We start from the raw sequence: 14,288 nt of genomic DNA on the forward strand, positions 1-14,288 counted from the left end.
ATTCGAATGATCGGCGTGAACATATTACAAGACCTAAAAAAAACATAATTACAATTACTAGTATAATTATAATAGATTCATAATTATAATATATTCTGTCCTAATATTACGCTTGATTATAACTAGGCCGGTTCAAATAGCTCACCGCAGGACAGTTGACTCTTGCGCATCCAGCAGGTATTTTTCGTGCAGGATCTTGTTCGTCGGCGGAAGGAAGGGCAGCACGACGGTCGCGCCGCGTACACGCCGCCATATCACGCAGCCATGTGGTCACCAACCCGCGTCCTGCCAGCCCGCGTCAGCCTTCACGCTCCTCGTTCGTAGATTGAGGCCAGATGTGTCGCCACGCAAACGCGTCGAAGATTGGCGTAGATGATCCGTGAAGAGCTTTGCTGCTGGTTGTAGGGTATAGGCGCGTCAAACGTGCTGTACCGATCGCCGTTTCCCAGCAGGTCGCTGACGCCGGTCCAGCGTCGGCACGGTGAGAAATGATGCGTCAGGTAGGCTGACGGGGAGCAGCGTCAGTGTGCAGGCCGGCCCGATGATGATGTCGGACGTGTCAGGTAGACTAGATCGCCCGCCAGCACCAGCGCAGGTCGTCGCGTTACACGCTTACCCGGCCCTGACCCTGTTAGTAGATTCTCATCGCGCCTCTCGTATATCACATTGTCTCTTGAGACGCAAGTCGCTATGCCGATGTCTGATGGCAAGGACTACCTCCTCAGGTCGAAAGTGCCGCGGGTTGATGACCTTCACGAGAATAACCCCCATTTGAAGGAACCCGCTGCATCGCGGTCACTAAGATAGGACGGGCAGTTGTGGAAGAGCCGACCTCCTAGCGGCTCGTCTGCGGAAACCCGCATGCGAAGACGCACCGCGAGCGGCTGAGACGAACAACATCGTCTGATATTTCGCGTTGATTTTCGTTAACAGAGAGAGCTCGCGAAATTTTCTTGTCGCACGCGATGACATTTCATCGCCACGGACGCGCTGTATGAGTGTACTGCTGCTCGCACGCACCGGTAGCGACTCAGCGAGTAAATCAGGCTACAATTGTCCATGCGCATAACCACGATTGCGGCATGCGGGTGCACGCGCATGCAATCAACAAATAAGAATATGGTGCCTGATTTAATTGACTCGAACGAGCTTTTCAGAATGGACGTCTTTCCTACTATATATATAATATCTGTGGCTAGTGTGTGTGTGGGCCGTGCTGTGCGTGCGTGGCCAGGCACGTCACGTGCTTGCGTGCGTGCGCTTGTTGGCGTGCGTACGTGCGCTGGTTGCGTGCATGCGCTACGCTGCGTGACTGTGTGTGTGTGGCTTGGTGTGTATGTGTGTGTGTTTGTGTGATGTTGTGTGTGTGTGTGTGTGGTTGGCTGTGTGTGTGATATGTACTGAGTGGTGTTGTGGTAGTGGGGCTGTGTGTGGGTTGTGCTGTGTGTGTGTGTGTGTGTGCCAGCTGTGATGTGCCTGGCCGGTGGTTGTGTGTGCCGTGCATGTGTTGAGTATTGTGGTGCGCGGGCCAATGTGGTGTAGCTTATTAAATATTCGCAATATATACGTCAAATCTCACACAAAGTGCCATACCAGGCGATGACATATTGCGATAGACTCTCATGTGATTACTACGGCCCGAATCAGCTTGCGTTACAATTTCTATCACCAGCGCCAAAAAAACTTTCATACCCAGTGCCTTTGATGTTACTACTTTACGGTATATAAATGACTATTAGACATTTATATAGATTAAATACCGCAAAAGCTCGTGATGCAGGCGAAATCCAGAGGGTGTGCGGCGTGATGCCAGTGCAAAAGCGCTGAAAAGCGACTCTGTCGAGGGGGTCGTGAGCATGGATCCACTCGGTGAAACTTTTGAAAATTTGCTCTTAAAAATGGTTGCCATTTTTGGTGCATTTTACAGTTTTCTTTTGTTGGCATAAAATTATACCTTAGCCCAACTATTAAAATAGTGCCCTAAGCAAGACAAAAAAAACAAAGATATTCAATAACACAAGTTGATTTTTTATCTTTTTGATAGTGAGGGATTCCGGAACCCTGCAACCCCCGCCTTGGGGTACGCGGACTGTGTTGGGGCCGCATAAATATGTCTATTAACAAATACGGTCGGCAAGATGCTGCACCATTGGATGATACAAGAACTTCAAGTAAGATACGTTCCTTCGCATTTGAGTGGTGTGGAGGCAGATTATTCGTATATTTTGTTAAAAGATAACAAACTCGGAAACGCGAAAACGAAATGTTTTTTCTCGGTGGTGTCGCTGCAGGCTCGTCACGCTCTGTAGAGTCTATGTCGGCCCACGACCTTCCACGACATATCTGCAGCTGTTGCTCAATTTGCTTACTTGCCTATTGCCCAGAAATTAATTGCCCAAAAGAAACGTAGATCGGCCGGATCAAAAATGCGGGCAGCGGAATCATTGGGAAGAGATTGCAATCGCCAGAAGAAAGACGGGAGAGTCAGACGGCTGCATCCAGCCCTCGCCGAACGCGAGCGACGGACCGGACGCCTGGACGTCCGTAATCAACAAAAAGCGGATAGCCACGACCAGACAAGCCAGCCGAGGGCAGCACATACGGCTCCCATCCATCCTGCCAGATAGGACAGACGTCAGATAGGTCAGCCGTCAGCCAACTAGAGGACCATAGAATATAATAGAGAGAGAGGAGGAGATCGAGACGAGAAGAGCAGAGAGACGACCGGATGAGAGCGGATGACGAGAGGAGAGAGAGAGAGAGGAGACGAGAGAGAGAGAGATACGAGATTTGTCGGATGAGAGAGGGCGAGAACGAGTCCAGGAGGAGTGAGCGAGTGCTTAAGGGTTTTGCTGCCGCTTCGTGTCGCGCTGTGGCGATCAGACGTACTTTAATAGAAGAGCAACGCGCTGATCATGGTCCGTCCGCCCCCCACTACAACATCACTGCGAGGCACTTGCGCCAGTTTCCAATATATATATACTATTTATGGAATATTTATTTGATTTATTTATTTACTTTATTTATACTACTATATATTAGGCCCTATACTAATAAATTATCGGTCCTAACGTTATCGTCATTCAAATACTTCGATCTGCCAAACATACTCAAGTCAAACTGGTCGACGCCGCACTGCCGGCTGCGCCACACACCTTTTACATACTTGGGTTGCATATAATTTTCATCTGTAATACTACTCTATGAACAATACTGGAGTTTGGCCAAGAACTGGGTCAACCGGACCAGAAATTTACGTTGATTAGTATTACCAGGCCTTATATACATAATAAGTATCAGGCGTGAATAACATAGCAGCACTCTATTATTCCTCCTGACTAATATACAGTTAAATATATTTGTGCCGCCCCTCACCCCCCCCCTGCCTTATATCAGTACCCATTAACGAAAATGGTTCATTGACAGGATTGTTCTCAGGTGCGGCATTGCACGAATCCGGCCTTATCACTTATCGTCACTAATTGTCGTCAAAACATAACTTATATCTATGGCTAAAGGTCTGATAATCAGATTAGCTTATTCCTTTGGCCAGAGATTGAGTCATAACATCGCTAATCTAAAGGCGTTGCAGAAGCGCATTTGATGCCAAAATGGATTATGACAAATATGTTTTTTTCTTCTTTTCATTTTAAAACATATCTTCCAGGCTTCTTATCCTTTATCTCATTCTTATTACTTTAAGTGCACTTGCAATAGAGATCACAGGGAAAAAACATAGTGTATTGTGCTGCTTGGCCTGCTGCGTTGTGGTCGGCGGTGGTGCCGGTGGTCGGTGGTCCGGCGGTGGCCGGGGTGGGCGCGCGGCCGGTTGGCAGGTCGGCGGTGGCCGGCGTGGCGGTGGCGTGGCCGGTTCGGTGGTGGTTGATAGTGTGTGGTGGTGGTGGTGATGATGTCATGATGAATGATGGTGGATGGTGGTGGGATGGTGGCTGGTGTGGGAGTTGTGGTGCGTGTGGTGGTGGGTGATGGTAGTGGTGTGCGTGGTTGGCTCCAGGGGTGGTGGGTTGGTTGGTTTGGTGGTGATGTAGGGTGCGGGTGGGTGGTGGTTGCGGTGATGGGTAGTGGTGCGTGGTGGTAGGCTGAGTGCTTGGTGTGGGTGTGATGGTGCGTGGTTGGTCGGTAGTGGTGGTGGCGGTGGGTTGATGGTGGTGGTAGGTGGTGTTGGTGGCTGGTGGGTGGCGGTGCGCGGCCGGTTGCGGTGGCGGTGGCAGGTGGGCCGGGTGGCGGGGCAGGTGTGGTGTGGTGATGTAGTGGTGGTGATGGTGGTTGGATGGTCGGGTGGTGGTGTCGGCTGCGTGGTGAGTGGTGGTGGGGTGGTGGTCGGTGATGGTACGTGGTGTGGTGAATGATGGTGGTGGTGGTGGCTGCGTGTGGTGGTGGTGGTGGTGGCCGTTGTGGTGGGTGCATGGTGGTGGTGGTCGGTGGTGGGAGGTTGGTGGTGGTAGTGGTGGTATCGGTGGTGAGTAGGCTGGTGGTGGTGGTGGGGGTGGTGGGTGGTTGGTTTGCGGGATGTTGTGCGTGCCGAGTTGCTGCTTGCTGCGATTGTTAGCGTTGTGATGGTGGTGTGGGGTGACGTAGGGGGTGGGTCGCTGCTGCTGGCTGCCTGGCTGCTGACTCGCGTTAGTAGAAAGTTCGTGAATGCGTAGGTGAGTGGTAAGTAGATGAATGGTGAGTGGTCGGTATGCGGCTGTGCGTGGTCTGGTGATGGGGTGGTGGTGGTCGCGTGGTGGTGGTCGTGCGGCAGGCGTGGGCGAGACTGCGGGTCAAGTGTCGGTGTGGCGGTGGTGGCGGCGGCGGTGTTGTGGTGGTGGTGGTGGTAGTGACGTGGCCGGCGGCGGTTGGCGGCTGGTGGTGAATGGTGGTGGTGGTGATTGGTGGTCGTGATTGGTGGGGTGTGATGATGATATGGTGGTGGTGGTGGTGGTGGTGTGGTGGTGGTAATGGTGCAAGTGGTGCGGTGACTGGTGGTGCACGGCGGCGGTGGTGGTGGTGGTGGTGGTGGACGGCCGACGCGTGGCGGGCGGCGGTGGGTGGCGGTGATGGTGGTGGTGGTTGGTGATGGTGGTGGTGGACTGGTGTGTGGTGGTTGGATGATGATGATGATGGTGTGGTGGTGTGATGGTGGCGGTGATGGTGGCGGTGATGGTGGCCAGGTGTGGCTGGCGGCCGGTTGTGGTGGCGGCCCCGGTGACCAGGCGGGCCGGCGCGGCGAGGTGGTGCGTTGGGTGGTGGTGGTGGTGATGTCATGGCAGGCGCGGTACCTGGCCGCGGCCGGCTCCTAGGGCGGGCGGGCGGCGCGGGGGCTGGGTGGCGGTGGCAGTGGCGGTGATGCTGATGGTCGGTGCGTAGGTGGTGGTGCATGAATGATTTGATGAATTGGTAGTCGGTGGTAAGTGGTGGTGCTGTGGTGGTGATGGTTGGTAGCTGTATGGGTGCTTGGTGGTGGTGGTGTGGTGTAGTGGTGCTGGTGAATGGTGGTGGGGTGGTGGTGGTCGGTAAGGTGCAGTGGTGGTTGGTGCGTGAGAGTGTGGATTGCGTGGTGGAATATTGGTGTGGTGGCTGGTGGTGTGTCGGTGGTGGTGTTGGTGGTGGTGGAGGTGGTGGTAGTGGAGGCTGGTTGGTGCCTGGTGGTGGGGTGGTTAGTGATGGTTGAGTGGTGGTGGTGGTGGCTGATGGGTTGGGAGGTGGGCGGATGGTGGGGTCGGGGTTGGTGGTGTAGTGGTGGTTGCTGGGTGGTAGTCGGTGGTGGTGGTGGTGGTTGGTCGGTGGGGTGTTGGTGGTGGTGGGGGTGGTGCGTGTGGTGCGTGGTGGTGGTACGTGAGGGTGCATGTGGTGGTGGTGGTGGTTGATTGGTGGAGGTGGTGGGGGGAGGTGGTGGTGGTGAGTGGTGGTGGTGCGTGTGTGGTGGTGGTGGTGGTGGGTTGGTGGTGGTGGTGGTGGTGTGCTGGTGCTGGTTGATGGTGGTGCTGGTGATGGTGCTGGTGGTGTGTGTGTGGTGGTAGTGGTGTGCGTGATGGTGGTGGCTTGGTGGTGGTGTGGTGTGGTGATGGGTGTGTCGGTGCTGGTGGATGGTGTGGGGTGGTAAGGTTGGTAGGTGGTGGGGTGGATGGTGGTGGTGGTGATTATTCGGTGGTGCGTGGCTGGTGGTGGTGGTGGTGGTGGTGGTTGGTGGTGGTGTTGAGTGTTGTGGTCGGAGGTGGTGAGGTGTGTGGTGGTGGCTGGCTAGTTGATTGGTGATTGTGGTCGGTGGCGTGGTTAGGTGATGGTGGAGGTGGTGGGGGTGGGGTGGTGGTGGTGGTGGTTCGGTGGTGGTTGGTGGTGGTGGTGCTGGTGGTGGTCGGTGTGGTGGTGGTGGGGTGGTGGTGGGTGGTCGGTGATGGTAGTGGTGGTGGTGGTGTGGTGGTGATGTTAGTAGGGTGGTAGTGGTGGTGCTGTGGTGGTGCTGGTCGTGCTGGTGGTGCTCGGCTCGACCTGGTGCTGCTGGTGTGGTTGTGGTGGTAGTGCGTCTTGGTGTGTGGTTGGTTGGTGTGTTGGTTGGTGGTAAGGTGGTGGTGGTGGTGGTTGGAGCGGTGTTGGTGGTGATATTGGTGGTGGTGGTTGTCGGTGGTGGTGGTGGGTGGTGGTGGTCGGTGGTGGTGGTGTTGCGTGGTTGAGTGGAGAGGTGGTGGTAGGGAGGGTGGTGGTGGTCGGTGGTTGTGTTGGTAGTGCATCGGTGATGGTGGTTGGCTGGTGGTGGATGTTGATGTTTGGAGGTGGTGGTGGTCGAGTTTGGTGGTATAGTGGTGAGTGGTAGTGGTGGTGTCGTGGTGCGGGTGGTGGTACTTGGTGATGGTGCTTTACGTGCTGGTGGTCGGCTGGTGGTATGGTAGTGATCGGTGGTGAGTTATTTGTGGTGTGTGGTCGGTGGTGGTGCTGGTGCATGGTGGGTGGTGGTGGTGGTGCCATGGTGCGTGCGTGGTGGTCCGGTGGTGCGTGGTGGTGGCTGGGGGGCGGTAGTGGTGTGTGGTGGTAGTGGTGTGGTGGTGGTGGTGGTCGCGTGAATCAGGTGTGGATGGTGTGGTGGTGCGTGGTGATGCTGGTGGTGATGGTGGTGTTGGTGGTGGTAGTGTTGGTGGTGGTGGTGGTGGTGGTGGTGGTGTTGGTGGGGCTGCTGCTGCTGCTGATTGTGGTTGTGATGGTGGTGGTGGTGGTGGTGGGGTGGTGCTGCTGCTGCTGCTGCTGCTGCTGGTTGTGGTTGTGATGGTGGTGATGGTGGTGGTAGTGGTGGTGCTGGTGGTGGTGGTGGTGGTGATGGTGGTTATTATTGTCATCATGTGTTCGTATTGCCGTAAATTTCGGTTTACGAAAATTAGTGTACTGACTGCTATCTGTAATAATTATGTGTTTCCCCGCCTGGAAACTAAAAATCATTATATTATATTATATAGCGGGACACTACATGTGCACACATGTTCTATGCTAACACGCAGCCCTGCTTTCCCAGCTATTCAGTCAGGTAATGTAAACTGACAGCAGCACAACTGCGGAGATTCGCGTGCCCAGCGACGCAGCTGTGTGGCTTGGTGTGCGGAGGCTGACGGCGTCTGCAATTATTGACACAATAGTCCTATTCGCTAAGTTATCGGCTATTTCGCTTTTTCATTACATAACGGAGAGGAGACACCGGGACCCCGACACTCTGGTAATTTACCGGAGAATCTTATTAAGTGTATCTAACCCATATACAGCGTCAATAACGCACGAAGGGTCGTTGTCGTAACAGGTACTACAGATATGTACCCGAGGTAATTTTAGGTTGTTTAGTATTATGTTTATATTTTTATATGAGGTATGTTTAGGGTTAGGGTTAGGGTTAGAGTTAGGGTTAGGGTTAGGGTTAGGGTTAGTGTTAGGGTTAGGGTACACTTCTGTAGTACAAGTCTGGTACACTTTGTGTATACATATATGTACCTCGGGTACATATCTGTAGTACCATGTTACGACAACGACCCCTTGAGCGTCAATAACAGGTACGACCTATATTTGGAATTACATAGGCAAACACGCTGTCGCCGATACATTGATGTGACAAATAAATTAGCAAGTTGATCAGTAAGGTATGTGAAAGAGAGGTAATGAGAGAGGGGCGTGTGGGGGAGAGGGGCGCGAGAGAGCAAAATAGAATTACATAAGAATAAGCTCTATTTTAGCTCAGTTGAAACAATCTGATGCAGCTTTTATAATGACAAGAGTGTCAGTCCGTCCATAAATTAAATATCAATTAAAAAGTTTTAAATATCATTAATACAACATTATATACATACGTACGTACTATACAAACTATTGTAAAATAACTCATAGAAATAGACAGAATTGCAACCCCCAAAAAAAAACAGAAAACAAACTCGACTCATGTACGCCAGCATCGACTTATGCACCCATGCATGATGCACTTATGCACGATTCACGCTAGGATGCAACGTAACCCCATGTAACCGCGCAGTTACTGAAACGCTAAATGCCACAATGACTGAAACCTACCGTACACAGGTACACCACGGCCTGAAATAATCCATCGGTCCTATACATAGACAAACAAGCTACTGAATCATCTAGCTGACCGAAAGAAGAATGACACGAATCAACATGTTATGCGTGCGTGCTGCAATCTATGTGTGTGCACTGTCACGCGAACGGGCGACCACCAGCATATTTCAATTGATGCTAGGATTGATCGATTCAAGTTAGTCAACATGTGCGACAAATATTCAACATTTGGATTTCCACCGGTAATTGTCCTGCAGCCTCATTTTCGATTTTTGCTGCTGGGTTGGTGAGGCGGTATATATACGATATGCTTGTGGGCAGAAGTGTCGATGATGTGAGTAATGGAAACTGCTTATATGCCAGCACCCAAATCCAACTAAAGAAAAATCTGCAGAAACACGACGATTAGACCTGTCGTATTCCGCGCCAAAAGTTCTTATGTCGACTGCCAAACATGGTCGCGACTCGGCCGATGCAACATCGTTTTGCGCAAATAGTCGCATAATGGAATGATTGCGGGAAAGTGTTTTCTATGGTAAACTCACCTATCGTCAAAGAACGAACAGTCACTTGCATTTTGATTTTATCTCCGTCGGTCACTCGCTTTCTCCTTATTATTATTAGTGCCGACTTTTATATCCCCACACCTAGAATCCCTACACTAAACAAATACAACTAGGCCTACTTAGCACCAGAATGTCAGACTAGACCATTAATGCTCCTAGACGTATCGCAGTTAGGCTTTCCTGTCTTTATATCCGCCTGTCAGTCTGTCTCGCTCTGTTTAGCTTGCTTCGGCTCCTTCTCGAACTTATTCTCTCAATTTCACCTTCTCCCTTTATCTCGCTTCCTCCTCTACAGCTCAATTTCTTTCTTACGGCTATTCGTGGCTTATTATATGGAGCTATTATATATCGTGGCTTATTATATATGGAGCCTGTCCTCTTCTATCTGCCTACAGGGGACGCGATGTGCTCGCACTACTATGAAAAGTCAGCCCCCTTATTCTCCGTGTCTTCTCCCTATTTACCTCCGGTTCCTATCCGTTACACTCCCGTTTTAGTTAACGCATGCTCAATATATGCAAAACAACTAATATATTGTAGAAATTAGTGTTTTAGTGGTGACCGAATACTCCCTAGCTACTAGTTTCGTGCGAAAATGGTACACACCAGTTACCTCCTGTTTCATTGCGAGCGTTCGCCAATAAGACTACTGGATACTTCAAATAGTGCAGTTACTATAGAGAGATTGCATCAATAATGAATTTGTCCCAGATACCCTACGTTCATGGACCATGTAATTTTTACAGTGTAATTTTTAAAATGAGGCAGTGTGATAGAAAATTATATATTAAACCATGCTCGGGTACTCGCGGTCTATACTTTCTCATTTACAGTTTTAACAAAATGTTGATTTGGTGTATGAGAACTAGTCCAGCGGATAAGCACAGAAAAATCTACTCTTCAGATTTTGGCTATAATTTCAATATTACTCATCCAATCTATTCAACGAATAGCTCAAATTATTTGTGGATATCTATACTAACACTATAGTAGCAAGTTATTGAGTGTAGCTATGTTTAAGTTGTAAAAAATTACGTCGAAACAATGAAATGAGTTAAAAGTAATAAAAAATGTCCTTCCTTAAACATATCAAAAATGCTCCAGTCTGCATGAGCATGCTATATGTCAAAATGTCCATTTAGTAGGCAAACGCGTTATGTAAACAAAACTACATGCATCGTAACCAAACAATGGTGAAAGATCAATCGCGCACCCCCCCCCCCCGGGGGCACAATCAGTGCCGCCGCACCGATGCCAGGCGCGTACGCAGCCACGATGTACCCGCTAGTACCCGCTAGGACGATGTACCGCGTTTCGCGGGCTGCTTTTTTCGGGAGGGGACCAGCACGTGTGCTTGCACAGGGTTGACAGCGGCAGAGTGGGTTGCAGTCCGCTGGCTGACTGCTTGCACAGGCTGACAGCACGTGTGCTTGGTAACGTCCGATCTATAATATTGGCTTTGCTCGCAGCATCACGCTCTGGGTTCCCCGCTATGCCGATATTAATGCACGTGCAGAATGATGGCGCTCGTGTGTCGGTTGCTGCCATGAGAATCTTCTTCGGCCGCTCTCATACGTTCAAACTACGTGTACGACCACAGGCACTTGAAGCGTTTCAATAAAATATAATGCTAACTAAATACGAAATCTATTTACTTAGTACAAAATTCTTAATGTTTCTATACTATAGGCCTACTCTCTTTCACCTATTATCGCCGATAGTTTCCTACCATTGCATTACCGGCTGCCATTGCTCTCGCGGCGCAACTGTTGCACGCTGGCACTCTCTGGCAACCCTAACCCTACTCTATATATTAGTGCAAGCGTGCAACAGTCGCGCCGCGAGAGCAATGGCAGCCGGTAATGCAATGGTAGGAAACTATCGGCGATAATAGGTGAAAGAGAGTAGGGTTAGGGTTAGGGTTAGGGTTAGGGTTAGGGTTAGGGTTAGGGTTAGGGTAACATTAAGAATTTTGTCCGGCTGCTGCTTGGTGGGTAAACGTTAGGTAACGTTGCGATTATGGCTCTGTTGGCCTATCTAATTTCACCTGTGTTAAAGGAGTCAACGCGTGCCGTTCCTTTATAACGATATATATATAGATATAATATCGTCAATAAAATATATTATATATAGTGCCCCCCACAGTGCCACACCCTCTTCCAGCTCGGTCGCTCCGCTTCCTCGCATAAATACTCAATGTTGGCAGCCCTGCATTCGCACTCGTTTCATACTTCGCCGCTTCTACACTTACTCCAGTGCATGTTCTGACTACTAATCTTTACATATTAACTTAATTTATTGATTTTGTTTTCTGGTAAATTATTAATATTAACTTTATTATACTGTTAATATAATAAGAGATGAGTGGTTCTGCAACAGTCAATTTTTATTTACAATCGCGCCGAGGGAGGGCAGCACTTGTAACAACATTATCTCACGAGCCGGCTTTGTAAAGATGGCAGCCTCCACGAAGACAGATATTCGTTCTGCATTAACAAATCACGGTGGCTGGACAAGTTTATTAACGTTTTGTATCCTGACACTGGCATGGGTTGCAGGATTTAGCTCTAGGCTTTTTGCTGTGATACGTTTCGAAAGCATCATACATGAATTCGATCCATGGTAAGATTTTAATAATCAGATTTACTCATTTAGATTAGAACTAGAACTAGAAGTTAGAACTTAGAAGTAGAACCGTAGAACTAGAACTTAGAAGTAAAACAAAATATATTCTCTTCTTATGTACTCCAAGAAACGGCCATACATGGAAAGACGTGAAGATGTGTGTATGCGTTAGTCTCGCAACCTTGTGGGGATATTCTGTACTTAAAGTTTTAGACCTTAATCTCAGCTTCTGTACAACAGTTCCAGTTCCTGGGGATATGAAGTCCTGCTATAGGTGGGGGCGGACATCCGGGAACTTTTGACTATTTGACCGGATGTAGATTCGAGCCGATGAAAACAAACCGTAGTAATTAACGCACCGCTCAATGCACGCAGCGCATACTAGTGCCAAGGAATTATGTGGTGTTTGGATGCCGCAATCACAGTCTTTCAAGTGACAAAAAACGATCATTCTTTGACCTACCGTAGCCCGAGAGGAGAGACAGATGGCTAACAGCAATTAGTCAGGAGAACGAAGACGGCGTAGCAATGGTGGGAAACAGTGGGTAACGGGCGAGTAGTCTCGCTGAAAAGCAGTTTTTTGCACACTTCCTGTGAAGTCACATAATGTTTCTCGGTCGAAATGAACAAAGAAGACCTTTAAGAACACCCCTGTCGAGTTTAAAGGGGCTACTCCCACATTTACGGAAATGACATAGGTCTCAATCTGGACATCATCTCTATTCTTGAACAGCAGCGGCTCCATTCGGGCGGTGTCTATATTGAAGCCGGTACGGGAGATTACGGTACGCATATATTTGCTAATATATTGACTAATCGTGCGTCAATAAACTCAATATTCACAGAGAGTATAGCTAAGACATGTGTCTATAGCGAATTTATTCTGCATAGCAACGCGAAGCGAGTGTCACAGGGAAAAAAATACACGGAAGCGACGAGCGATTTCGCTCTGGTAAGCTCCAAAATCACTCTGGTAAGAACAATAACGGGAGCGATCGCCCGAGAGAAAATCGCTCCCGTGGCCTGATAAATTGAAATGTACACAAGTACGTAAGTACAACGAGCGCTACATATACACCGTGCATGCAGCAGCGGCTTAAGCTGGGTTTACACTGACGATTATATGCAGTCAAGTTGGCGTTTTTCTTCTTTCTACCAATCTCTATATATATATATATTCAAAGCTCTTACGTTATCGACCGCGAGGCGGCAAACGTTTCGACATTTGACCCGTAGCGCGCGCGCGGGGCGACGCGGATACGCATTTTTGCATGTATTACATGCCGCCAGCGTGGCGCCTAAAGCAAAAACGTGCTCTCCCCCTAGGGTGGAGGTACACACCCCTGATTGCTGTTGTCTGATTGGCCACTTGGCAAAAAAACGTCCAACTCGCCTGCTCCGAGTTGGGGAAATTAGAACATGTTCTAATCTTTCGACTCGCTGCTATTGATCGGTTGGACGTGCGACTTTTGCGTTTACACTGGCAATTGTCAGTTGCCAAACTGCCAAGTTCGTACAATTCGGCAACTCAAAATCGTCAGTGTAAACCCAGCTTATGTATCCGCTGCAGCTGGCGCTGGCTAGATCAACCCGCTGACGCATAATAAAATACAATTGATAATAAAAGTTATACAACAGAGTATAGAACTAGAAACTGTTGACACTTTCATTCATATTTAAATTTAACTTGACATTGAACTGAACACTGAATCCAGCTCTTGTCTTGTATTAATCTGCAATGATGTGGTTACAATTGCATTCATACATTGTCTGTTGAAACTATGAATGACAGTCAATGATAAACTATGCTGACAGATGTGATGTGATGTCACAGACTCACAGGCACACATCTCTGTGAGACTGTGACAAATTAACCGTGTACTTTCTTATTTTAAGACTGAAAAAAGAAACAAACAACTGCACAGTGGTATTTTTATATAAAAAAAACATTTATTTGCATCCAAACGAAAAGATAACGTGGTTCATACTGTATGCTTATTACAGAGTAACAAAACAATAAGCAATCTAGAAGTAGTGACTAGTGAAGCATGGGTACATGTAGAGAGAGAAGAGTGAGAACTGAGAAGGGGAGTGGTGGACAGAATGGTAGTATGGTACTATGATTGAACTTAGAAGATGGGAGAGGTCAGAGGTGTCGGAGCCTCGGAGGCGGCATTGGGAATGCGAATGGATTCAAAGAAAGTTTGGATCAAGTGTGATTAGTGATATGTAGTAATGTAAATCTAATTATAGGTACATGTATTAACAGAAAATTTGACACACTCATGGAATTAATAATACATACAATTTACATTGATGTCCCCATCCCATTATATTACGTATTTTTCGAAAGTTTGAAACTATGAAAATGGCTCTGGATACATAAAAAATGGCTCTGGTAAATTTTTGACAAGTCAGAAAAATGGCTCTGGTGAAAAAAATAGTATTTTTTACCCTGGAGTGTCATGACTCATTAAAATATCCAAAACAAGAGAACAATCACCACTTGTAAATGTTTGTTAGCTCATCTGACGTAGTCAGATGCAGCTT

The 14,288-nt window shown here is 48.7% G+C and overlaps 2 protein-coding genes across 2 annotated transcripts in view; one reads left to right on the forward strand and one right to left on the reverse strand.

The window, feature by feature from the left end:
- Positions 1-9,123, reverse strand: part of LOC106805686 (integumentary mucin C.1-like) — a gene marked incomplete at its 3' end in the record, with an annotated part of 11,774 nt that extends 2,651 nt beyond the window's left edge. Inside the window, exons 1-2 of the mRNA XM_014807379.1 lie at positions 9,093-9,123; positions 5,558-5,634 (exon numbers count right to left, since the gene is read on the reverse strand). Of these exons, the coding sequence (XP_014662865.1) occupies positions 5,558-5,634; positions 9,093-9,123 (108 nt within the window). The remainder of the gene's footprint in view (positions 1-5,557; positions 5,635-9,092) is intronic.
- Positions 9,124-11,555: 2,432 nt separating this feature from the next.
- Positions 11,556-14,288, forward strand: part of LOC106805694 (dolichyl-diphosphooligosaccharide--protein glycosyltransferase subunit STT3B-like) — a 19,419-nt gene continuing 16,686 nt past the window's right edge. The window contains exon 1 of the mRNA XM_014807393.1: positions 11,556-11,735. Within this exon, the coding sequence (XP_014662879.1) occupies positions 11,569-11,735 (167 nt within the window). The 5' untranslated portion in view covers positions 11,556-11,568. The remainder of the gene's footprint in view (positions 11,736-14,288) is intronic.

Source organism: Priapulus caudatus, unplaced genomic scaffold, assembly GCF_000485595.1.
Source record: "Priapulus caudatus unplaced genomic scaffold, Priapulus_caudatus-5.0.1 Scaffold124, whole genome shotgun sequence".
NCBI lineage: Eukaryota > Metazoa > Priapulida > Priapulimorpha > Priapulimorphida > Priapulidae > Priapulus > Priapulus caudatus.